The sequence below is a fragment of the Agelaius tricolor genome, unplaced genomic scaffold, assembly GCF_023055355.1.
Source record: "Agelaius tricolor isolate 1412-34295 unplaced genomic scaffold, bAgeTri1.0.p SCAF_16, whole genome shotgun sequence".
NCBI lineage: Eukaryota > Metazoa > Chordata > Aves > Passeriformes > Icteridae > Agelaius > Agelaius tricolor.
This window is the reverse complement of record NW_027269276.1, coordinates 2,503,462-2,530,049: the sequence shown is the minus strand read 5'-3', so window position 1 is coordinate 2,530,049 and position 26,588 is coordinate 2,503,462. Positions and strand designations below refer to the sequence as shown.

At 49.1% G+C, this 26,588-nt stretch overlaps 2 protein-coding genes across 3 annotated transcripts in view; both read right to left on the bottom strand.

Moving 5' to 3' along the window:
* Positions 1-6,439, bottom strand: part of IGDCC3 (immunoglobulin superfamily DCC subclass member 3) — a 101,231-nt gene extending 94,792 nt beyond the window's left edge. The window contains exon 1 of the mRNA XM_071441187.1: positions 6,161-6,439. Coding sequence (XP_071297288.1) covers positions 6,161-6,227 — 67 coding nt within the window. The 5' untranslated portion in view covers positions 6,228-6,439. The remainder of the gene's footprint in view (positions 1-6,160) is intronic.
* Positions 6,440-10,022: 3,583 nt separating this feature from the next.
* IGDCC4 (immunoglobulin superfamily DCC subclass member 4) overlaps positions 10,023-26,588 on the bottom strand; it is an 87,794-nt gene continuing 71,228 nt past the window's right edge. For both annotated transcript variants that reach the window (XM_071441185.1, XM_071441186.1), the window contains exons 14-20: positions 26,067-26,194; positions 25,691-25,861; positions 25,052-25,189; positions 24,463-24,568; positions 23,308-23,542; positions 16,245-16,409; positions 10,023-14,648 (exon numbers count right to left, since the gene is read on the bottom strand). In XM_071441185.1, the coding sequence (XP_071297286.1) occupies positions 14,121-14,648; positions 16,245-16,409; positions 23,308-23,542; positions 24,463-24,568; positions 25,052-25,189; positions 25,691-25,861; positions 26,067-26,194 (1,471 nt within the window). In that variant the 3' untranslated portion in view covers positions 10,023-14,120. The remainder of the gene's footprint in view (positions 14,649-16,244; positions 16,410-23,307; positions 23,543-24,462; positions 24,569-25,051; positions 25,190-25,690; positions 25,862-26,066; positions 26,195-26,588) is intronic.

Below are 26,588 nucleotides of genomic sequence, written 5' to 3'. Positions count from 1 at the left end.
TTCCATTTGGGAAACATGATTTTGGCTTCCCCTCCTGTGCTTCAGTGACTAATGTCACCGCTCTAATTAGCAGTGCCATCCATGGCCAAGGACCTCAGTCACATCCTGGCTCATCCTCCTGGAGCCCATCCAGACCCGCAGCCAGCAGGGCCATCCCTGCCCTGGGAGCACGTGGTCCTGACAGATGAAGCCTGTATTATTACTCCTGTTCTAGACAGGGAACATTAATCACAGAGGGATCAAATAAGCTGCCAACAGCCTGCTCTGCTCGTGGCAAGGGGAGAGATATTGTGGGAGTAGTTGGGTCCACCCCACTCTTCCTCGTGCAGCATCACTGGGAACACTGCTGGGGAGACCAAGGTAGCACCAGCTCCTTCGTCATCTCACCAAGAGCATGACATCCACCTGCAAAATGCCTCACATCAGCACAAATTTGTCCCCTTCTGATTTATTGTGTTTATTCCCAGCATAACACAGCCTTAATCAGCAGCATAACCACCACCAAGGATAACCACTCCAGTCCTGTTCCAATAAAGTCAAAAGAAGATGTGCAGGACCAGAGGATTTTAGTGAGATTTCATAGATGAGTATCAGGACCAAAAATCTGGATGCAGGTTGGGCCATGAACATGAAAAATAGCTCCTGCTTTTCCAGTGGTGGGTTGCTTTTCATTCAAATCCTTCTGCAAATGGAAGGATATGGAAGGAAGAGATATATGGACCTGAAAGACGTTCTCCAACAAGATTATAACAAGCTTCAGGCTGATGAAATTGACAGCCTAAAAATCCAGCTGGTGCCCTCTTAAATCTCCTTGAGCCTGACCCAGACCCTAAGGAGAAAAGCACTGCACTGCAGTAAAGTGCAAATTGGCTCTTTAGGGCATCCAGAAAATTTACATTTAAAGAAGAGGAGAATAGGCTGTAACAGGCCCCACATCTTGCTGGCAGTAAAGTTTACTAGCTCAGAATTTTTTATTCCCTTTCCTTTTGGACGGGAGGTTATATAAAGCGATTTTTCCATCAGGGAGCATAAACCACATCCACTCGTTAAACGATTGCAGGAGGTCTCTGACCTCCTAACAGAGAGGGATAACACAACCTCTCAGCCACCTGACAGAGAGCCCAAAAACACCCAGCATTGCTGCCCTCACTGGGGACACCGATTTTAGCTGAGGAAGGCAAGGAGCATGAAGAGCCAAAGAAGCTGCTCCAAATAATTTTCAGATGTTTGAGACCAGACTGAGCAATTCCCAGGAGATTGCATGTTGAACACTGTGGAAGCTGGAAACATTCACAGCACAAAGAGCCTTTCTAGGACAAGCCCCAAGTCCTTGTGGGCTCCCCCATATCTAAAGAAGGCAGGATAAAACCTGTTGGTATAGCTGGAAAGGGCAAAGACCTTTCCTGAGCTAATTACCCACAGTAGCTCCATCCACAGCCAGGCATCCTGAGAGCATGGCAGCAAGCCATGGTAGGATGCACTGTTATTTGCATTCCCCATGTATTTCACAGCCCTGACCAGATCACAGCCTCACCACAGAGGGCATCAGCGACACAAACATAGAGCAGGGAACAACCGTGCACAAATAGAGAGCAAAGGCACAGCCAAGATGGGAAATGCTGTGCCAGAGCCAGGGTCCCGCAGGCTTCAGCTCCCAAGGCTGCTCTAATGCAGGACAGAGGAACAGCCAGTTCATTCCCTGACCCCACAGGAAAGCATCAGGGAGGGGGCTGTCCCCACAGCCAGGCCCTTGCACAGACCCAGCAGGAAATGGACTGGCCACTCAGTGAGTGATAGCGTCCATGGATCAGAGATGGTGACTGGCATGGTGGCACAAGGCTGCCAAAAGAGCCACAGGCGCCTTGGCATCACAGTGCCAAACCCCACCAGCAACACAGCCCTGTCACCAAGCCCTTGAATTTCAGCTTGAGTTCTGGCAGGCAGGGATGGCACACAAGGAAAGGGAAGGAAAGGTCTTCCTGCAGGAAAGTTAGTGTGCACATGACAAACTTTGAAACTCTTAATTGTATCCAGGGGATACAATTCGTATCAATACAATTACAAAAAGCAAACTCAGCACTCTCTCCTTCCTGCCATCCCCTCTGCCTTATCACCTCCCACCCTGAAATTCAGGATGGAGGAAAGCATCTTGTTCTTCTCAAGGAGCCGAGCACCGCATGGATCCCTGCTCGCTCCAAAACCAGCACCTTGAAACACGAGCTCTTCTCTCTCTTTTCACTACTCTCAGGTTTCAGCAGCAACGACCCTTCTGCAAAAGCATCTTCACAGCTCAGCAGAACCATTCACCACGACCCACATCCCCTGACTCGCCATCAGCTTCATCAACACAATCTCATGTGCAAGAACAACAAAAAAACCAGGCGGCAAATCCTTGACTCCGCTCTGAAACTCTGGTGTTAAATTACCAACACGGAGCAGGTCTGGGTTGTTAAGTGACTGGGCTGCTCTCGAGTGGAGGGTGCGACACAACGGTGACATCTGATATAACAGCAAGGCCAGATCAGTGTGCTCTGTGCTTTCCTCCTGCACTCGCCTATTTGCCTCTCTCGTCTCTTAAAGTGCAATTATTGACATGTTCGCCTTCTTAACCATCAGTTTTATAAGCTTGCCAATGGCTCCTGAACATATGTAAACAATTATTTTTATTTTCTTGCAAAACCAAAATGTTGGATATTCTTTTGGATAAGCAGACTCGGGTAGATTTTCATGAGCCCTGCTACATAATTTATTAGTTTCTAAACTCTGTAAAACTAAAAGCTCCACTAAAGTTCAAATAAGTTTGTGATTTCAAAATAATTTTGAATGGACTATTCCTGTTTCTGACTAATGTTACACAATTGATTTAAATGGGAATTCTTAATCTGCAGAGGTAGATTCTTGCATTGTTTTGTTAGTTGAATAAAAGGACAATATCATGGGCCAGAAGCCCAGGAGTGCAAAGAAATATTGTGGGGGAAAAGGGACCAAGAAAAAAGCATCTTCTCTCCCAGATCTGCTGCAGGCTGCAAAATTAAGTACATGGCTTTGGAGCAGAGTATAAGGGTCTGTAAAGCAAGGGCTGGCATTGCATGGGGTCACTGCTTGGCACGTCACACACTGTGACACAGGACCCTTGAGAAATAAGGAAATCATAAATAAAAAAGTTCAGGCAGGCAGAAAGAGGGAGAGAGACTTTCTCGTTTGCACAAATAAAATGAGAGCAGTTTTGCAGCTCTCTGCCAGGCAGTGCTGCTGCTGAGCTTAACCATGCTGGCCCATGCCAGGCTGACACCACATGGGCCAAAACTGGGATTGAACAGGATGGAGAGGATGGGGAGCCAGGCTCTAATCCTGGATCTGGGACTCTCTGCCCAGATCCTCTCCCCTGGTACCCTCTGCAAGTTCCTAAGTGAGCATGGGAACTTGTTCTGTGCCAGATCCAGAGCCTGACAGGTAACAAGAAGAAGCACAATTACACCAGCTTAATATTTCTAACTCCCTTCTCAGGGGGTGGTGGGGCAGATTAGAAGGGGAGCAACCTGTCCTGTTGCCCCCTCTCTCACCTTGCTTTACGCACTTCCAAAGTTTACTTTTGGCACCACGATGGCCCCAGCAGGCACCTGAGTGCCACGAGAACGGGTGGCTGCACACTCACGCCCCTATGCCAGCTTTGCCCTGAGCACAGGTCCCAGAGGTGGTGCACGTTGACACGGCTGTGCAACGCCTGCCCCATTTCATGGGCTGCCTGCTGCCTCCACACGGGAAAACCACGTCCTGAGATTCTCCTGTTGAACTCCCGAGAGAGACGAAGCCCAAACGTGGGCTTGAATTTCATACCGAGTCTCTGAGCATTACTGGGGAAATGATACCTGATACTCTCTATGTATATTAAGAAAAAAGACAGGGTATTACACCAATTTAGTAGAAAGCAATCCTTTTTTTTCCTCTGAAAAAAGACAACAAAGCCATACAGAGCAGAAATTAGTGAAAGCTTATAGCTTCAATAATTTAGAAGTTAAGCCTACTTAAACATAAATGACGATGCTTAATTCCAAGGCTGTTACTGAGCAGAGCCGGGGAGCCTCTCGTATCCTATGCCTGCCTTTGAATGCCGGGCTCAGCAATAACAGACAAAAGCTGTCCACCACCCAGAACAAAGAGCTCCAGGAAATTAAAAAAAAAAAAAAAAAAAGGAAAAAAAAAAAAGAAAATACTGTCTCGCTGCTGAGCCCACTCCCGCAGGCTGACCAGCAGCTCCCAGTGCCTGGTTCACAATCCCCAGACCAGCATTTTGGGGAGTTTGAAAACCACAGGGCTGGGAGTGGAGCATCGTGTCCCGCACAGCGCGGCACTGCTCCCGCACAGCATCCCCGGCGAGGCTGCTCCGGCGCTGACTGACACTGACGCGGGAGGGTTTATTGAGCTCAGCAGAGCGCACAAACACCGTTTGTTATCTCGCCGTTAAGCACGCCGAGAGCACAGAAACCCACCGGAGGGGGGGAAAGCCCGTCAGAACCAAAAAACTTTGGAAGTGTAGCCAAACACTCCTCAGCAGGGCCAGCAAAACACACCCCGAAGTCAGAAGCCACTGACCCGCCGAGGCGCAGCATAAACAAACACACAGGGCAATTTGGACAGCAGCAGGCGATAACCTAGCCGCAAATTCAAGTTGCTAAAGTTCTGCTTTCAAGCATTCACTTCTTTCCCTTTCCTCCGTCAGAAAAAAAAAAAAAAACGAAAACAAAAAACAAAACAAAACAAACTTTTTAAACCATCCTCATTGTACTACTCAGGAATCTTAACATAATAACAAGACCTGCTTCATTACATCCACTTCACAGATCATGTCTATTTTCCGCGAGTTCCACTGGCTTCTCCGCCTCGCGCGGTTGCTACGGACCACGTGGCGAGATTTATGATACCACTAACCCACAGCTTTGCTTTCTAAACACCCTAGCAGGTAATCTTTGACAAATCTAACACACACTTTTCTCCCTCTGACCATGCTGGGCTGCTTACAGGGCTTTTTTTTTTTAAATAATTCACAGAATAGGCACAGAATGGTTTGGATTGCAAGAGATTTTAAAGACCATCCCGTTCCAACCCCCCGATATGAGCAGGGACACCTTACACTAGCCCAGGTTGCTCAGTTCCTACTTTTCCTTATCTAGAAAGCTGTTAAAGAGAGACTAGAACAGGATGCACACGGGTATTTTGCTGCAGAACAGCATCTTTGTCAGATTAGACCCATGCATCACCAGCAGAAGAAAAACACTGCCATTTATCCGCAGGACATGTGCACAGTAGGTCCAGGGAAAGCTCTTTTCGTAGTCCGGCCAGGTGGACCGTGCTACCAGTGCGGACAGAGCTGGAGTTACAGGAGAGCACAATATACTTGTAGGTCTGAAGTTGCTCGCCCTCATCCCTGCAACTTGTCTCCCAACATCTCTGTCGCTATCACAGCCTTTGCTGATGAACGCGACGCGTCCGTCGGGCGCTGCCTCCCGCTCCCACCCGGTGACGATCCCGGCGGCTCCTACGATCCGGGCACGGGTGGATGGCCAGCCACGCCACTGCCCCGGCAGCCACCACACCCCTCCCCAGCGCCAGCAGTGGGGGCTCGGGCTCCACAAACACCACCGTCCCTCCCTAGAGCCCCCCGCGCAAGGGGTTTCCAACTGGAAGCACAGCTCCTGGGGAGCACTTCGGGATGGGCTGGGGATGAAGGCGCTGGATGGGCTGGTGCGGGACTCCGCAGCCCCAAGCCACGACCCCTGCTCGGCCTCCCGGAGGAACGCGCCCCGTTCCCGCGGAGGGATGCTGACCCGCGGGGACCCCCTGGCCGCACCGGCGGACACACGCGGAGCTGCTTTCAGCCCCCGCGGCGGCCCCGAGCCACGGGGAAGGGCAGAGTGCGGGGCTGCGAGTGACCGCGGACGAGCGAGGGGAAACGGGACCGGCGGCGGGGATGGCGAGGGACAAGGGGACGAGCAATGCCCTGGCCACCTCGGGGGTGATGAGGGGACGCGAAGTGCTGGAAGGACGGACGGACGGACGGACGGACGGAGCGGCCGCGGGGAACGGCGCCGGTGCCGGGCGCGGCGGCGGCAGGTCCATGTCCGCGCCCCCGCCCGCTCCCCCAGCCCAGCCCGGCTCTTACCTCCGCGGCAGACAAGCAGCAGCAGCCCCAGCAGGCAGGCGGGCAGCGCGGAGCCCGGCGGAGCCATGGCATCCCGGGCGGGCGGGCTCGCCTCCCTGCGCCCCACGGGGAGGGAGCAGCCCGCCGGCAGAGAGGGAGGGAGGGGAGGAGGGAAGGCGGCCAGGCGAGAACCACCCCCAGCTGTGGGGCGGGCGGGAGAGGGGGGGGAAAAAAAGGAAAGGGAAAAAAGGGGAAAAGCGGCTCTCAGCAGTGCTGCCCTCGGCGCGAACACGCCGCCGCGCCGGGCGGGCGGGGGGCGGCGCTGAGGGAGCGGGGCCGCCGGCGGGCGGGGGGCGGGCGGGCAGCGCCTTGCGCCATCTTGCGCATTCGCCGGGGCGCCGGCAGCGCTGGCCGGGCTGAGAGGCGGGGGCGGCTCCGTGAGGGGCCGCTCCACGCCCGGGACCCGCGGGCAGTGTGCAGGGAGCCTCGTGGGTCTGCCTTCACCGGAGCCCCCTCACGGCACTCCCGTCACAGAGCACGTCTCAAAACCCACTCACGGGTCGAGCCTCACAGATCTCCTTCATGTGTTTCGCTCACCAGAGCCCCTTCGCGTTCCTCCCTTCACAGGAGCCCTCTCTTCAGAACCCACTCGCGGCTCTCCCCTCACTGGTGCCGCTTCACGGGGCTCCCTTCACAGGGCCGCTCTCACCAGTGCCACCTCACGGAGCTCCCTCACACCGAAGCCCTGTCACCGGTGCCCCCTCACGGCTCTCCCGTCAGTGAGGCAGCCCCACAGCTCTCCCCTCACCAGAGCTGCTTCAGGAGTTTCCCGTCACCGGTCTTCCCTCGTGTGTCTCCCTCACCAGAGACCCCTCAAGGGTGTCCGCTCCCTGTCACCGGAGCCCCCCCACGCATCTCCCCTCGCTGCTTTCACTTCCCAGGGCTCCCTTCACGGAGCTCTAGGGATTACAGGGACACATCAGGGGCCTGCCCCTCACCTGTCTCCCCTCACTGGGGCAACCTCGCAGGAAGGCAAAAGAGCCTGGCTTGTCCCACCTCTGTGCCCCTGATTTTAATACTATCCTAAGTGACTTACCCGAGTCAGTAACGCAGGTGTTGGACCAGCCTGCTCACCCTGGAAGGCGCCCCAGTGAGGAAGGACCCAGTAAGGGATGAGTCTGCTCCTAAATCCTGCCACAGCATGATAATTTGTCTGCCCTCCTGGTATGAAATAAGAATAATATGTTCTTACATGGCTCTCAGCCCCTGTGCCCACACAGTATTTTCTGCCTTCCAACTGATCCTACCCTGTCCCTTGGCCCATGTTCTCCACAAACATAACTTACATCATCACTTTTAGCAGCAAAAGCCATCTCTGCAAGGACAGCTCAGTGTTTTGTGGTGTTTGCTTGGCAAAAAGGAACTAAAATGAAATAAAAGTCAATCCTAATTTTTTTCTTCAGACTTAAACCAGATTTTGTGGACTGGGTTACTAAACCCTGTGACCATTCCTAGAAATCTGGTGAAAAACCCTTTGTGAAGAGGAGCAGTGTGAGGCTCCCCTGGATGGTGCACCCTGAGAGTGTCGGAGTCGGCTAACGAGGAAAGAAGACGTCACTACATCTGCTCCACATTAAAGCTTCCTTCGTTTAGCAGAGGGTTGAGCTGTACGAGGCTCCTTTCAGCTGGGGAAGAATTTGCTCTGGCTCCGCCAGCCTCTCGGTAACATCTGAATTTCTGTGCTGTCCCTGACCTTTTGGCACCAGCCGTGCTCTTGCTCCGACTCCCTGGCTCCTGCCATGGGGCCCCATCAGCATTTATGTAACGCTTGAAGCCATCATGGACTTGTGGCTGCTATTACTGAGGATGGCTTGTGGGAATTAATAATTCCAAGAGAAATTGAGCACGATGTGCTTGACAGGGCTGCTTCCCCTGTGAACCAGAGATTTTGTGTGCTTTTGCTGCCAAGTGCCCTGGCAGGACCCAGGGGCTGGGGGAGGAAGGTACATGTTTAGGGTATCACCAACTTCACCCCCACACCTTGCAAGTAACACTGGGGACAGCACTGGTGGCACATTCAGAAATCATCCACTACTCCAAACAATAGGACTTATACAAAAAACCATGAGATCTTTTAGGGAATAGGCAGGTTTGAGGCTTTTGGAACCACCTAAGAGCAGGAATTCAGAGCACTCACGTTTTTCTACGCTCTGTAAGCATGAGGGCTTAGAAAAGTTGCTTTGTACTGGAGGCAGGAATTTGCTTATCACACTGCGAGCAGAAATTGGAGCCTTTGGAAAAGCAGCAGGGCTGCAGGAGTGACGGTGTCCAGCCCAAACTGAGGCTCAAAACCCTTTCCTGCAGAGCAGGAGGGGGTTCCTCTGTCCCCCCTGCTGCTGAGGGGCACAGGATCTGTCTGTCCATCTGCCCTCCCTCTCCACAATGCTTTCTGAGGGCATCACTCACCCCTCACTCCCTGCACAGCAAATTTCCATCAGCTCCAATCGTGCTCCTGATTTACACCAATTAACTGCAAACTGAGGTCCCCAAGACACCATTAGTAGTTTCAGTGGATGAAGTGGGAGATTAACTTGTCTGAATTCACTCAATTTATTATTCTATGTGTAATTGTGGTTACCCTGCCTGCTAACAGTCTGGGAGCTTTTCCCTTATGTACGTACATGCAGGTTTTAGCATCTGCTTCATGGTCAGTGAGCAAAGAGGAGCGGGAGCCAAAATTGTGGCACCTACCTTGAGGCACTGAGCCCAGAGCCATGCCAGCAGTGGTGGGACCACCCCGGGACCTGCTTCTGGAAGCAGCAAAAACTGGTTTTCCTGTGTCTGTTGAGAATCTGTGAAGCAATCCTGGCCACCTCACTGCATCACACAGCCCACTGTCTTGGGCTGTGCCACGTTCCAGAGGGCTGAGCTGGGCCACATACTGCACTGGCAATTGTAACTCCCTGAATTACCTGAGACCAGGGGAAACCCAAGCCCACTGTAATGTATTTCCAGCTGCATCCTTACACAGGTGTGTCAGGATGACAAAGGTTGGGAAGAGAAAGAAACGAAACCTGACGCTTTGCTCGTCACTTCTCTCCTGTAACTGCTGTGTCTGTCCATCTCTGTCTTCCATTCCATCCCACCGTGGCTCCTCTCAGCAGCCTCCAATCAGCATCCTATGAACTGGAAGAGTGATTTGCAGTCACCCATCACCCCCTCCAAGGTCCTTCCTTGCTTGTTTGTGGGGTTACCTATCATTAGGAGAAAGACTCATCAGAGTTACACAGTCTGACAGAGTTCCCTTTAACCACTATCAGAGAACACTGTGCTAAGTGCAGATTTATTACCTCTGTAATGCAGATAAAATGAGATTTTATGGCTCTGTAGTCGTGGCAGCATAAAGTAATAATGGAAACTATGTACTGAAGTAGGGAATGCATCCCAGGAAGAAGGGAGATGCACGGGAGGTTAATAGTGTGTCCTTGGGCACTGGCAGGTATCCTCTCACCAATCCTGCTGGACACAAGCCACCAAGTGGTCAGCCCAGTGCGCCATCCAAGAGAAATCTCACCACTCATTGCTAGATGCCTCTGCTTATTTTTACCATTAAAAAATTCCCAGCAAGATAAAGCATGAAACTGGACAAATATTTTTTCCTATAGGAATCAGTTCAAAACTGAGGAAGGAGCAAGCATCCAGAAATGCCTAATGAATCCAAACTCTGCTCATGTCTGAAATTCCAGAAGAATCCTTAAGGAACCAGGTACCACTATCATCTCACAATACCAACCTTCATGGTGATGAGCATGAATCCTGCATTCTGCTCCCACCACTGCTTCTGCCAGCGAGGTACAGCCTCACACAGCTGGAACAGACTTAATTGTGAGTAAAATCCCACTCTTTTTAAAAAACATTTTATTAATAACCCATTAGTTAAGGAATATAAGGACAATGTCTTACACTTTAACACTAAAGAGTATTTGTGGAGTAAGAACAGTCTTTGAAGAAAGAAAGTTATAATAAAGTACAAGTATGGAACCAAATACAGACACAACCTTCAAACAAGATCAAGTTCTGGTTACACATCTTTATGCACTGTGCAGAAAATGAAATTTAACTTGAAAATACAAGCAAGGGAATACAGTAACAGAAGTAGATGGTAGATTTCTGCTGGTTAAACACTTCCTTTCTAACAAAAGTATTGATTAGAAAAGACACAATGATTCCTTCAAAACACCTATTACTAATGAGATCAAAACCATATACATTGTTCTAGTAAAATGGTTGTTTTCTTACACAGCAATATTTCATGGGCTGATTGTTATCTAGTAATGTAAAAAAATTCTCAAACTCTAAATTAGAAGTTATCTCTTTAGAACTATTTAAACCAGAACTTTGCTGCCTGTTAAGCAAGAAATCAAGTCAACAAAAAGCTGATAGAGGTTTTTATCTGAGTTGCATGTTTCACATAACAAGAAATGAAAAGAAACAAAAGGATGAGAATTGTGACTCTCACAGCAGCATGGGGAATATACAGTTGTGTAGCCAAACAGTAACATTAATACTAGAAAATTATGCCAGTGAGACAAACCTGACATTTTAACAATGTAAAACAATATACACCAGCAAAAAATTTGAACAGCAATAATCTTTAGTGTTACTGAAAGGAAGAAAATGGAGAAAGGAGCCTGGGGTACAGGAAGAGATATTAAGCATGATGGGTAATTAAAGGTATCAAGAGTTTGCGTGCCTGTGAGAAATCTGCACGAAAGCTACTTATTTCATGATAAAAAAATATATGCACTGGTTGTTTCAGCTTTACACATCAAATGTGTATTATGTGTCTTCTTCAATTCACTTCCAGCTGAGACTGAACGGTCCCTGCACGTTCAGGGCAGGGGGGACCTGGGGCACAGCTGGGCTGGACAAGGACACCCAGCACTCTGTGTGGATGTGTGTTCATCCAGGTGCTGCTGGTCAGTGGTGACCTCTTGGCTCCAAGGAAACTATCTGGATTTCTGCAACTCAGGTCTGGCCTACCAGCCCATGGCCACTACAGTTCTTGGACAGCCAAACACTGCCAGCTTCACACCCTGGTACAGTTTGGTGAAGTGTAATGAGATCAGAACAAGCCTCAGCATTAGGTGACAAAAGTGCTTTGGGGACACATAAACAAAATTGTTTGTGGTCTGCTGCATCTCCCCAAAGCCCTCTGTAACTATTGTGGGTGGTTTGGTGGTCGGCCCAAAGCGATCCAGGGGAATGGTGCCCCTGCTGTGTGGGCTGCAGTGACAGGCAGGGACAGCTCTCAGGCAGCTCAGGGCTGTAGAATTGCTGAAGGCTGCACAGGCAAAGCAGGGGGTGCATGTACAAGAGAGCGCCCCCAAAACTGCCCCACACTCCTACATCAGCCTCCGTCCCCTTCCATCCCTCTGGATGGAAAGTGGTAATGGCAGTGTGGCTTGTGCAGGGCCTGTTCTGTCACTGAGGAAGGGCAAGGGCTCTTCATGGAACTGGGACCTGAGGGCCATCTGCACAATGTCCCCCGCTCTCCGCAGCGAGCGCCCGGCCCTCTGTGACTGCATCCGCTCCCAGAGACTGACAATTGCCCTTATTGCCTGCAATAACACTTCACTGCTTATCTGTAACCCTGCTAAGTCAGGAGTTTCAAAGTCTTGTGGCAGTGGGTTCTGGAGGTTATTTACACACTTCCTCTGCCCAGTTACGTTTCCTTGCCTTTTTCTCGCTCCAATAGCACACACAAACTCCTGCCTTGGCCTGCTCACTGGCACTGATCTCCAGTCTCTGTCCCACAGCATTCCAGAGTCATGGCTAGTCACAGCATGGAACAGCATTTATGAGACTCCTCAAGACACCAAGCTAGAGAAACAGAGCAATCACAATGACTGGAAATACAGCTGGTTACCAGAACAGTGTGTCATACTGGGAGGAGATGCTGCCAGGAGAAGTGGAAGCTCCAATATCCTTCCCATCAGAGTACAGGGAGGCTTGGAGGTTCTCATTTGCTGAAAAGCTGGAGGTAAAAGGGTTGCAGGGTGCTGGTGAAGTGAGGTTCTCCATGCTGCAAGCAGTGGTACCTCCATCCAGTCATCACCAGGAAAAACAAAATCCAAAGTCTTTCACAGGATCTCAAGTTGGCACACAGTTTCCCCATATACCATGGGGAAAATTTTAGTAAGTAAAGAGGAGGGTGGGCATCTTTTCCTTCACTTTTTAAACAAATGGTGAGATGTCTGAATCCTCCAGGAAGGCAGAACATTCACCAAACACCCATGAACAGAATTACTGATCCTTGTTAACTCCGAGCAGCTGGTCCAATCTTGTAGCATTCGCAGTCAAACCCTTCAAGCCTGGAGCAGGACAGAGACCAGCTAAAAAAAGTAGAGAAAAGTCCACCCCCAGCAGGGCCAGGCTGAGAGACATGTGAGCAGTAAGCAAACAGCATCAGCAGGAAGAGTCACTGGATGATTTTCAAGCCAGACTGACTGGTATGAGACCAAAGATTTCATTTTAAAACTCTGGTGGTGCTCTGCTCTTCAAGAAAAACCCACCCAAAAGCACTTTGGCCAGGACTATCAAAAGTGACTGGAAAATTTCACTTGTTCATCCAAAGCTTTCAGCAAGTCCACTGCTTACAGAAGGCTGAGTGGTGCTCTCTGTAAATCAAAACCATCTGAGATGTCTCCACACAGGCACCCAAAAAAAGAGAAAAGAAATACATGTCCCCAGTATCACAAGTTACTTTTGCAATTGCTGGTTCTTCTTTCTATTTGCTAGTATAAGCTTGTTGAGGAAAGATGGATCGACATCCTGCCAGCTAAAGCAGACTCCTTTGGCAGCTGCTGCAAAACACAATCCTACAGAGAGACACAACCCAACTCTCTGGCTGTAGGGAAGGTGTCAAGAAACAAAGCGAGAGACATCAGACCTGCAGCACTACGTGTTAAAGAAGAGTCAACAACCAGTGCAAACATATTCTTTAGAAAAAGGCAGTATAAGAATAAGTTAAAACCTATCATGGACTATAACAAATGAGTAGATCTACTGCTTTTTTTTTCTCCAACAGACATGAGGTAGTTGTGTTGTTAGGGAGGAAAAAATAAAGAAAGAGAGAAGTAGTAAAAATGCTACTCTATACCACACACTATTCCACTTTATAAAATTAAATAATATAAAGATGTTCCAAGGAAATAAAAATACATGTTGTACATTAAAAGGACAGATGTGTACCTAAAATATTAGGTACAAGAACCTACATAAAACAAAGCCCAGGCTGGTGAAAAGACCCAGACGCTGCAGAAGGTTCTATATAGTACAAGTTGTTAGAGGCACTCGTAGAGTGTGTAATAAAAGGCCACTACATCAGCCTGCTAGTAGTAGTTACTGTGGTAGCACACACAGAGGGCCTGGTAATCCTTCTAACCACGGGAGGGCAGAAAAGGCTGGTGCTTACAGCTCACTGTCTTTGTTTCTGGGGCTTCCACCCGCTCCTGGGATTCCTGTGCCAGAATTCATCCAACACTGCCACACAGTCAGTAGTGCCCGGGCACTGCCTGGGGAAGAGGCAGCTGAGAAGGATCCCTCGGTGCACTCTGCCACTTCCCAGCATTAAAGGACGTGCTGCCAGTCCCCTCGAGGGCTATGGTGAAGTGACAGCCCCAGCCTAGTGCTGAAGGCTCTGTTCCATCGTGGTTCCACTCAGACTTTGGCAGATGGCTCAGTCCTGCTCCCACCAACACGCAGTTCCTCATTGCCTTCAGCAGGAGGAAGATGGGCCCTCACCAACCCACCTGGCTTCCCAAAGGCCTCTGTAGAGCTGACAGGTCCAAGCCCTGCTCTGGCGAGATGCTGCACCTGCCCAGCTCCTGCTGGGCTCAGCCAGCCAAAGACAGGCAGCACCTCATAGGGACAGGCTCTCCTCATGCTTCAACTCTGCTGTGATCAAAATCAGACCAGCTCATTCTTTGTGATTGTGGACATGTGCCATGTTCTCAGATGCTGAGGAAGGACTGGTTAAACCAGAGTTACTACAGAGCAGGGCCTCCTCAGGTGCCGGGGAAAGCAACTGGCACTTGACTGGCTGCACATCACCCCTGCCTTCCTGGGTGGAATCTGAATCTCCACTCTCCTCCGAATCCAGACTTTCTCCATGCCTGTGGAAGCCATTCGTGAGCCCATGGATGCACACAGCCTCAGGTTTGTCAGTCTTTGTGTCGGTACAGAGCAGCTCAGCCTGGGCCTGAGCCTCCAGATTGTCCATGCAGTCCACCAGCACTTGGCCAGTGTCCTGCTGGGAACTGGGATTAGCCAGCTCTGCTGAGGGGAGCTCCTCTGGCTCCCGGTCCTCGATTTCTGTCTCTTCACTCTCCAGGGTGTGCAGCTGGGAGTTGTAGTCTCTGTCAGAGGCTGAAAAATCAGAATGGACGATGACTTCTGCTTCTACTTGGTGGATGTTGGCTGGCAGGTGGCTTTTCTTTGCTTCATTCTGTTATCAAACAGGAGAGAAATTAAAAAAAAAAAAAAAGGTAAAGTAAGTGAAATTCAGATAATTGAGGCTGTGGCTAAACCAAGCACTAGAATTTATTTATTTTTAATCCCGCTGAGTGCAATGGGATGTACATATGCCTCTATTAAGCATTATCTTGATATGTTTCTCAGGGCTTAGGTCTTAAGAAGCAACTCAAATCACCTCAGGATCATTATTTCTATTTTACGTTTGAGAAAGCAAGTCCCAAGGGAGAGAAGTGATTTGCTCAGAGTTTCTTGGCAGGCTGGAGCAACCATTTCTCCAAGCCTCTGTCAAAGACCACAATTTTCAAATCTCACCAGTCTGTTTCCATATTCAGGGCCAGATTGCTAGAGGCTGAGTGGGCAGCACAGTAGGAAACTGGCTTCTGAGATGGATAAAGGGGCTCCCTTTACTCTCCTCATTTAATTTTGGCTACATATCACAAAGTGTGTGTTTGTTAAAGCCCTGGTCACAGCCTACAAAAGTCTGTGTAAAGTCAAGCATTTTAAATTCAGAAAGAAAACAGTAAGTTCTGCTCTGCAGTGCTTAAGTGGAGTGCAGGCTACAGATCTCCACAAATCTGGCTGACAAGCAGGTCATTTTGTGAGATTATCACTCAATAATTTACCAGACAAATTATTGTAGAAGCTCACAAAGAGCTCTCTAGGCAATCAACGCTCAGATTCTGGGCTGAGTGTGATGTAGCAGCAAGAAGACAATTCAGAGCATGGAAGTGATATCCCACGTGTAATTTGCGCTTTCTGTTGAAGCCAACTTTGAGCATCATTTACATATTTTAACACTTTTCTCTTTTGTTGACAAACTCTGATGGGTAAGCTGTGCTGTAAATGCTGCCCTGTAATTGGGCTGTAAAACATTGTCTTAACTCTATCCACAATGTTAATTACATCCTGTGTATAATTGATTTTCACACCACTGCCTAGGAAGGAAACATAGGTAGGCTACTCAGAAGTATTTGCTGGGGAGGGGGAATGAACTTTTTCAAAGAATAACCAGAGAAATCTTCTGGTACAGAGTCAGTCTGAGCAGGTGTCAGCTTGCTTTGCTAAGACAGTTACGCAGATGTACACTCTCCCAAACACAGGAGTGCATATTTATTCCAGTGATGCAGTATCAGAAATAGGATTTCCTCCCAGACCACAAGTGCAGTGAAAATTGCTCTGCCCTATCTGGAGAAGGGAGTTTAAATCAACCCTTGATCTTTGTCTCCTTTTACAGCCAAAAATACAATCCCTCTGTCAGGCAAGCATGCTGTAGATCTTAATGACTGTGCGGAGCACTGCAGCTCCTAACTCACTCAGGCTGATTGCTGCACAGCCACAGCAAAGACTCCAAGCAGACTGCTGGTGCCTGGCACCAGGTCCTCAGGGACCAGAACTGCCACAACTTTGCTGACAACCACCTGGTTGTCAAGCTTCTGACCCCACCTGGCCATCACCAGACCAACAAGCCCACAGAAAGGGGCTGCAAAAAGGAGAAAGGGAGATGGAGAACATAAATGGAAAACCCACATGAGAACACAAAAGTCAACAAAGCAGCAAAGATACCCACCATCACAGCATCATAAACCAGGGCTTGTAAGAGAAGCTTCTGCCCCGTGCTGGAAGGGAGCTTCAGTGACCCATTGACAGCAGAGAGAGGCTCTTTGGTGATGGTGTCCCCATATCTGGTGATGCTGTTTGTCCAGGCCTGGTTCATTGATTTATTCCATGAAGACTGCAGGAGAAAAGTGGCAGGAGAAAAGATGCAGTTATCACAGACATGAATTCTTATCCTCATACATGTGAAATGAGAAGCAGCTTGAAAAAGTAAAGTCCAAGTTGTGAAAATACCATAAATCATAAATGTGGAGGACACTTCTGATAGCATCAAAATAAAAATGCTCTGCAATGGACTCACACGGTCCCTGCCTTAGAACTGGTTTTACTGCTGTTACATGGGCTGATGCAGAGCTGATACAGGGATAAAAGATGCCAGATGGTTCACAACTGGTTGCATAAGGGGCTTTCCACTGATTCTCAAATGGTGAGGCCAGCGGGTAAATCATGGCACAGACATCATTTAGAGGTCCACTAAAATCAACTCCCTGCAAAGCTGCAACAGCCCAGAGCAGAACAAGCCTACTGAGAAACACCAGAGAGCCGGAAAGGGACAGGGAAATCTGGAGCTGAGTGCCCACAGTCTTTGCTTTGGCAGGAGCCATGCTCCACAGCACAGAGAAGGACCCTCACCCGCGGGCAGTGCCCTGTGTGCTCCAGTAGGAGCTGGACATTCTGCTAAACCGCTCGCTCTGCAGCACAGACAAGAGTCCTACTCCAAGCAGGACTTGGGAAAACACTCTGCCATTCCTCATCGACACAGAGGCACAAAACTGGGGGCTTTAATTTTTTTTAATTTTTTTTTTTTTTTTTTACAACAGACCACCAAGCAATTCTTTGCTCAGCTTTAAATCCCCTGGGCAACCAGTGTTACCTTGTTTGTAGATCTAATTAAATTATATGGGCTGAACGCAATTTGTTCTGGGTTCTTTCAGCTTCCCCTTGCAATAAACTCTTGAATGCACACCTCTGTGTATGGGAAATGTGTATCTTTAAGAGCTGAAGTTATTTAACAGCTCAGACTATTAGTTCACAGGCAGAAAAGTATTTTCTTTCCAGGTTTTGATTTTATTGGGCTGTCCTGCATGTACCTGAGCTGAGCCTTGCTTGTACTCACATACATATACACATAAACACACAACTCAGATTTAAGGACCACACAGACCCAATTTCTGGTCTTGTTCCACAGATGCTACATTATTGTGTGGGTACAAGAGAGGCTGATGCAGAGAAAATGCTGATCTGACAACAGCGACTTCACACATGAACACAGAATACTGGTGATGTGAGCATGCGGGCTGTGCAGGGTGAAGATACCCTGCACATCCATTCAAACCCACTGACCCTCTATTGCTCACTGCCAGTAGAAGCCCAGGCTCCTGCTCTGCATATGTGCCTGCTCCTTAGGCCAAATCTATTCCAACAAGCACCAACGTAGCATGAGTCCAGCTGAGACAGCGAGGAGATTTCTGACATCAGCCTGACCTTGGGTGAGTCATTTGACCTCCTTGTGCCTCGGTCCATCTGGCTGAAAATTAGGTAGAAATACACCACCAGATGTTGTACGTGAGCCAGGCATTCCTAAGTCAGCTATTTAGCAAGAAGCAAATGCTACCTCGTGCTGCCAGGGCTGGCAGAAGAAGGACATTTGTGTATGCGCTGAAGGGCGGCCAGAGCTGCTCCCAAACCCTCTGTCCACCCTCACTCAGGCACCCAAATGGCTCAACACCTTGTGGGAGGCAGAGCCATGTTACATCCCAGCACCACCCCCAGGTCACAGGAGCTTTGCTGCTGCCTCAGGAGTAAATTTTTAGCAAACAAATAGCAAAAGGCCTCATTGATATGCCAACACCCTACAGAACAGTGATGTCCAAGCTCTGTACTGTGGCTACCAAACATTTGCTAATTTAGATGTGGATGCTCGAGGCAGTGTTTTTTCTATTTCTCTCTCTGCAATCCTCAACAATATATTCTGAGCCAAAAGCCTTCCCTAATTGCTCTGTTTCTAAGTGGACAATCATTAAACTACGCTTTAATAGCGAGAAATCAACCAAGCGATCACAGAGAGCTCACAATAAGGAATATCTCCACATGCAAGTGCTCAAGGAGCGTGTTCAATTTGCTTCTGCTGCCATCTGAAAGGCTTTCTGCAGCTACATCCTGACTGATGGCTTCTGTGCCTCTTCCAAGGAACATACGTTACTGAGCAAATAGTGCCTGGAAATTTCAGCACTGAACCTACACAAATCTGCACACATGCACCAAATGTGTGTCCTGTTAGAGATGCCTGCATGCATATTTGCCATCAGAGAGATCTGAGCATCATACGCAGACACACACACAGAGCAAGCTCGAAAACCTTCTTGCAGGCATCTTGTGAATACCAAAAAACGTGGAAAGAAACAGGCAGCTCTACTGCAATCCCCCATGGACCATCTGTTAGCGGAAATGTCAATCTGCCATGTTTACATAGGTTTTGATGACTCTGGGAACAGCCTGTTCAGCTCTGGCTGAAATTGGCTGCAATGAAGAACAAACTTGTTTTGTACCAGTTTGCAACTTTCAACAAACAGAAAAAACCATCAGCCACACAACATGGCCTGTGTCCCACATGTTGTTCGAGCACATTATGTTTGAGAGGGGGAAAAAACCAGCAAAAGACAAATCCCTCTTGGGCCTTAGCCTCTAAGATTGGGCAGCAGCAATTAACTCTAGGGCTGTTTTCATCACAGACCTGAAGAAATGTTGTGTGCCTGAAAGCTTCACTGCTTTTTTAAGCAGCATTTTTTGGTGTAATAAATTATACTATTTCTTTTTACTCAAGGGGAGCTAGTGGGTGGCTTAAGGAAGGAAATATTGTCTTGGTTTTTACAACACAGTAATGAAGGCAAGGAGCAAGGAGTGTCAGTCTAATACTAATATAAAGAGGGAAGAATCTCTTTTTGTCAGTTCACTGCAAACACTAGAATGAAAACTAATAAAAACATCTTCCAATAAAAGACATTTCCATTACAGCTAAATCCTTATCAAAGCAAACAAGCCTTTTCATTTTAGCCTTTTTATAGAAACTCCAGCTGGTAAAAATGTGCCTAGATCGTGTTACCTTCTCAGTGACAAGTCATGATTTCATGCAAATATATGAGCTGAGAATGAACACATAGCAAAAGTTCAACTTGAAACCTTCCCTGTTTTTTTAGGATGGTAATTTAAAGTAGCTTGAAGCCCCGTGCAAAACAAAGCTGGGGATGTTTCAATGTGCCCAGCTTTTGAGAGTGGTGTAGCAGAGAGAAAGGGCTCACTGCTGAACAGCAGTGGGTGGGAGTGGGAAAGCTCCGTGTCACGCGAACACAGCGACATCCCTGCCTGCATCTGGGATGCAACACACACAGCCCTCTGCCAGCAGATAAAGGAGTCTCTGCTCGCTGTCACCAGGAGCACAGCTCTCGTCTGAAGCTTCTCAGAAAACATCGGGACTTCTTTTCCACGCAGAAAAATTTCAACATGAAAATGACAAACAACCCGGGTAGATCCAAGTTCCCTGATGTGTTACAGCTTCTGCTCTCCCAGTCATGGGGATGCTTCGTGGGAAACACAGTCCTGTGGGAAGGAGGCCCACAGGGAAGGAGAAGGGCTGCAAGCAAGGAAGGCTCCAGCTCACAAGAATGACAACAGCAAACATTTCCAAACCAAAATGCTTGGGTTTGGCTTCATTCAATGAAAAGCTGAAGTCTTCCATGGAAAGCAGATGCTTTTTAACATTCTCCCCCACCCTTTAAATTGCTTGGCCCACAAGCAGCAGTGACAGAGATGTCTGGAGCAGAGCCATTTTATCATCCTCAGTCCATCTGTCAGAGGAGACAGGGCTGCATCACCACAGCCCGTGCACGACTGTGTCATTTATAACGGGGCTGCTGAGGGCATCAGTCTGGGGGGTGCTTGCAAGGGGACGAGAGTAAGGGAGGAAAATCACTTGTCAGTGTATTTGGAAATCCTTGTCTGTGACCCCTGGAAACACATAAAGGAAGGAAAATGAACCACTGAATGGCCAACTGTACTAATGGAGCTGTGAGCATCCAGAGGGGTCCCGTGCCGACACCTTGACTGCAGTAGCACCCTGCTGTCCTGCAGGCAGGGACAGGGGGTCCAGGAGGTTCCTTTGGGACTGTCCCACCTTCCACTTGCACCATCCTGCACCTCCAGCACTATGTGTAACAGCTCAAGAAGAATCACAGTCCTACATTTGAAGGAACTGATGATCTTGACCTGAAAATGACCAAGGGGACATCTCACCACCCTTACTCACATTTTTTTGCAGGAATCAGTTCCAATCTCAGAGTTTTTTAAGACTTCCTGCCCTCAGTCTGTTCTCCGGTCCCCACACCTGTAAAATGACATTCACTCACTTCTGACTCCATATGGCATGGGGACAGTCCCTTCTTTGTGTCTATCTAACATGGAGCATCCAATCTCCACTGGAACCTCAGGCTGCCACAAGAATAAAACCAATAAAGAATAATCCATGGAATGGTAAGTAATGACTCAGCATGGGAACAGCCTGCAAGCCCAGAGCAGCCAATGCAAGTGCCAGCCAGCAAACACAAACCAGGTTTCAGGAGCACAACCTGAGGACAGAGGGACAAACAGACAACTGGAGGTCACAGCTACACAAATCTGCCCTGCAGTGCCAGCAGCCTCAGCCCAAGGGTCTGCCCCAGCCAACATCCCCAGCTCTGTGGTGACATGATATGCTGCTAAACAAAAGGGATTCTTGAGGCATTTCTCACTCCCTCTCTTCAGTGAATAGAACTGCAAGTCATAGTATCCAACCTAGAACACCCTGGGGAGCTTCCCCTTGCCAGCCTGGACAGGAATTTCCTTCCACAATGATTTTCTCTTTCCTGTGGCTCTCTTGCATTCCCTGCCATCGATTTTCACAGCCCCAACTTCACACAGCATGAGAGAAGAAAAGAGAAGGCAACAAAGGCAGCTGGTCACTGCAGGGTGCAAAGCTCCCACAAGCACTCTGTTCCAGGCAGGGTCCCTGGGGCTTTCCAGCTTTAATGGATGCTGGGGGAAGCTATTTGCAGCACACAGGACACCCACATCCACTCCACAGCCTCGACTAGAGGCATTTTGTGTACAAGCAGCGAGATGCACACACTCACAACTGCTCCTGACTTGGTCTATATCCACTGTGGGCACCAGGCATGTGTGCACCACTCTAGCCATGTACCTGAGACCTGGCCAACTCCCTGACTGCCCAGCTAGGTAACATCGCATCACAATCCATGAGGCCTCTTGGCCACTGCAGCATGATGGTGTTTCTTGGCCATATTCTTTTCACACTCGATTATACATGTTGGAGTACAGAAAGGAAGCAGCGGTGGCACTTCCAGCAGGAATGGGGCAGTGCAGGGAGCAGGGTCTCCTGCGTGGGAGCACATCTCCCTCCAGTGCCCGCTCCCAGCAACAACAGCCTGTTGCTCCCGGCCACCACTCGATCTCCTTCACCTGCCGGGTCACCCTCCTGGTCGGCACGGGTGACAACGCTGCTCTCCGGGTGGCTGATTCCCAGTGACCCTTGCTTCCCTAGCCACATCCATTAAAAAAAACAACCAAACCCCTCAGTGAATTTATCTCTCAGTGGCCATTCCCCATCTAATTATGGAAACTCTACAGCCAGAACAGTCCATCTCCCCCAAAGCTCTGGTCTGTGACTGTAACTGCTGCTGGGCACTGCCCACTGTGAGGGCCCCAAATTCTCAGGCTGAGCCTCATGTGGCCAGGCCTTGGCACTGCCCTCTCCAGCCCCACTCTGCACGTATTCAGATCTTGGTGTAAGCCCTTGCAGGCAGGATTGCTGCTCTGGAACAGAGATCTAGATATAGCTACCCCCAGAAAGGCCTCACAAAGAAGGAACTTCCCCCAGCCTGACCTGTTCTCAGGGGTAAGTCCCCATCACTGAAAACATTTGTTCCTTATTTAACTGAAAGAGTTGTAGGAAATTCCTCACACTCTTTGGCTTGGGTCCACACAGGCAGCCACATTCCACCAAAATCCATGGATGTGGCTTGGCTGCAAACAAACAGCCTCTGCTCCAGCTGAGCACTGATCTGCCACAGCACGCAGGGATGGCCACGGGCACAGCTTCAGCCCGTGGGGCAGTGAGGCCAGCAGAGACTTTGTGCTTCCCAAAGATCCCACCTGCACTGCCCCTAGCACACAGACAGGGCTCGTGGTCAGCCAGGCACCTGAACTCACCTTCCCTCCAGTGACACACGAGTGCATCATTGATGCAAACGTGAAATCCCAAGTGCTCACAATGCATTTGTTTTACTGAACCTCCTAATTACTTTACATGCTCTCCCAGGGCTACAAAGAGAGACATAAACAGATTAACTAAATTAGGCCAATTAAAGGTTCCCTAATGGAATGAAATGTTTCAGGCAAGCTTGGAAGAGGAAATGGGCAGGAAAAGAAAGACAATGCAGTGTCAGGCAAACCAAGCAGGGCAGGAAAAGACTACTTCAAAAAATAAGGTTCACAAAAACCCCACAATTTCACCTCTTGTTTATCTTCAAGAGTGTTCCAGTGAACACACTATTTATGGAGACAGCTTCTTTTAGTCCAAGCAAAAGAGAATCCTGGAAGGCCACGTGTCTGCTCTAGACATCACACTTCCTCCCACCATCCACATGCCACAGCAACACGAATACCACAGCTTTCTGCAGCACCAAGTTTGGCAGCAGCTTCTCAGATTGAGGGGTCAATTTCCCGGGAGATGAAAAGGGGTGGTAGATGCACAGGGATCCCAAATAATAGCCAACAGCCAAGGCTGAGCTAGTCAGGTTTTACAGAGAGGGGAAATGTGTGACTGTCCAACACCAGCCTGCAGCCAAGACTTCTGGCACTGCAGAGTCAGGACAGGATCCCACCTGGGCTTCCCAGCAGCCACACACCAAACAAAGGCTCTTGCCAAAGGTGAGAGCCCAGTCACCATGTGCATGGGTCCTTACCTTCCTCTTCCCATGGAAGATGTCCTCAGGGAGGCTCGTGTGGATGAGGCTGTGCACTTCTGCCAGCTCAGTGATGTCCCCCAGGGGCACGGGCGCATCCTCAGGGAGTGGGGACATGAGGGACTCGAGCTCATGTGAGTCCAAGGTGGCACTGGGAGAGGCCAACCCTTGCCTGCTCCGGTGGTAGTATGTGTGGTTGCCAGCAGCCTGGGAATCCAGGCCTGGCAGGGCCTCCCTGAGGGGAAACAAGCAAGAGCTGACATCTCAGCTGGTCCATGTGCAAGTGACGAGGCCCAAGCCATGCCCTGCCACTCCTGGGGATATCCTTTATCTTCACATCCCACTGTAACACCTTTCACTGCAGATATATCTCTGCACCACCTTGATTAATGCCAAATCTCAGACTAATCCCACTGTGGGATGCAAAGCTGTCCCCAAGCACACCCCAAGGGCAGGAGACACTACGAGTCCCAGCACAAGCAGGTGCTCACCTACCCTGGTCCATGGGGAGCTGTGTCACTCCTGTCACCACTGCTTTACAGGTTAGAGATGCAACAGGACAGGTAAGTTTAGTGGCCACATTAGGATGAGACTTCAGCAGCTGTTTGTTCCTGGCCCTGAGATCTGCTGTGAGCTCAAAGAGCCAAAGCTTCTGAACAACTGAGCTGTTTTCTGCTCATGGTCTTTCCAAATGCTTGTGGCTGGATCCAGACCCCTGGGATAGCAGAGGGCTTTGGGCTGTATCCAATCCTCCTTAAACCAGCCTGTCACTCACTGTGAAGTCTTTCATCATTTTCCCAGATGGAAGTTAACAAAACATTTCCAAACATCCTTAGAGCTGTCCAACTTCAGAAGCAAAATACTACCCACATTAACAGACACAGGTAATAAACTGGTTCTTCCATTTTCTTGGGAATTTTTCTTTCTCTGAAAAAAAACCCTACTAGTCTAAGAATGTAAATTGAAGAGAAACTACTGAAAAAAAAGAAATCAGTGAAAAGATGATACTAAATATACTCTTTATCCATCCTCAGATCCAAGCTGTGCATTAACTGTCCCCTACACACATCCCAAGCAGCCCAGCTGAACAGGGGATGCAGCTCACACTGGTTTTGTCTCCTTCCAAGCAGCCTCCTTCACCTGAGGTCCACCCACCTGTGCTTGCTGTTGCGGAAGCTGGCACACATGCAGAAGAGAATGCAGAGCAGCCCCAGGCACACCCCCACGATGATCCCTGTCACAGAGTGGATATCCAGGACATCTAGGAGGGGAAGGAATGACAGCCACATCATTTCAACTGCTAGCAGGAAGAGGGTACAAAGTGGCTCATGTTCAGAGAAGCACCTGCTGAACTAAACCAAACAGGTTTAAAAGGTCCTTCTAACCCAACTGTTCTGTGGTTCTGATTCTATACACATAAAACAATAAAATTCCTTGGCAGTGACAATTTAGATCAACCTGAAGCAAACTGGCACCTATGCATATTCATTAATGTCACGCCACAGCAAGATGCAGGTTGTCCTTCCAGGATGGGGAAGAGATGAAGTTTGGCTGTGGGATGGGTTCTGGAGCTGCACATCTGAGGATCTGCTGTGATGCCCTGCACTGCCCTGCAGAGAATCCTATCTCACATCCTCCACAGCAACACCAGGCAACTGCTTGGTAAACAGAAATGTCACTGCTGACAAATCAGTCTCGAGCCATGCAATTCCCTTCCTGCCCTGAGGTAAGGAGGAATTCATACCAGACAGCTTCTCCCGGAGGGTGTGCACATCCTTCACGTTGGAATAGGGACCAGATCCCACCACTGTCTTTGCGCCCATCTTGAAGAAGTATCTGGTATCACTTTCCAGGCCATGCACTTCAGTGCTGAAGATGTTTCCTGACCAAAAGCAAATCAAAAGAGATTTAAAATGTTCTGCTTCAAGACTATTCAGAGGCTACAGAAAAGCAGCTGTGAAATTGCTGGACCCTCAGAAGTGAGGGATTTTGTGACATTTTTGTGCATTTCATACAGCTCTTCAGTAATAATGAATTTCCTGCTTACAGATCCAAAAACACTACTCGTGATGCTGCTGGCACACGTTTTTCTAGGAATTGCTGGCTGCCAGGCTGCATCTGTAGGTTATTTCCTGGATGATAATGGCTACTCATTCCCAGACACGTATGATTTCATGTCTCTCAGCAGTCATGTCCCTGGAGTCTCTGCTATGACCAGGTACAGCATATGCTTCAAGAAAACTGCCAGGATGAGCTCTTGAATATTTGTCTGTATGCAAAGCGAGGCAGAAATCAGGGCAGCAGGACTGAGCAACCAGGACTCCAGAGAAAGGAAAGGAGGCGGGAGGACTGAGGGGTATTACAGTACCTGGAGGGGGCTCACCTTCTCGTGTCAGCAAGGTCCACATGTCATCTGGCTGCGTGTTGTTGGCATTGTACAGGATGAGATACTCCACAATGATGCCATTGGGCTCCACAGGTGGGCACCAGTGCACCTGGACAGCGTAGGGGTTGAGAGGGTGCAGCCGCAGGTCAGACGGAGGAGTGGAGGGCCCTGGCAGAGACAAATAAAGAGCCAGCCTGAGCAGCAGGAAGAGGAGCAAAGCATTCATCCCCACAGAGCTTCCCAGCATGGACTCAAGGTTGTCAGAGCTTCGAGGGGTCTGAGATCACATCTCTCAGGGGCACACTGGGGGGGATCTGACAGAGACTCAAGGAAAGCCAGGAGAAATGAGGATTTGGTTGCCATGAACACTCACGGTCGGGCAGGGTGAAGCGCTCCACCACGCTGCCGAAGGGCCCATCGATGCCAACGCCGTTGGACTGCACAGCAAACTCATACCTGGTGTAGGGCTTCAGCCCACTGATGAGAATGTCTTCATCTGAGCTGGAGAGAGAGGACACAGCACAAGGCTGTGAACACCTGAGGGTTCTCCCATGTCACCTTGACACCCCACCAGAAACACTCTAAGAGATTATCCTAACTCTGACAGTATTTGATTTTCCATCTCTTGCAGCCATTTGAATGCAAGAACACTCAGCTCCCAGGGACAGAGCAAAACAGTTCCCAGTCTCCAGGACCATTTCTGATGTACTTGCAGGGTAAAGTGGAAAACAGCCTGGTTAGAGGTTAAAAATGGGCACAAGTATTCAGATGTAAGATACATCCCCAAATTATTAAAACTGCTTAAACCCTAGCAGTTTATAGACCAAACTTGTGAGGACCATCTCACAAATCACGAATGCATAATTGCACCCGGCCATGTTGTTAATGAGTGTGT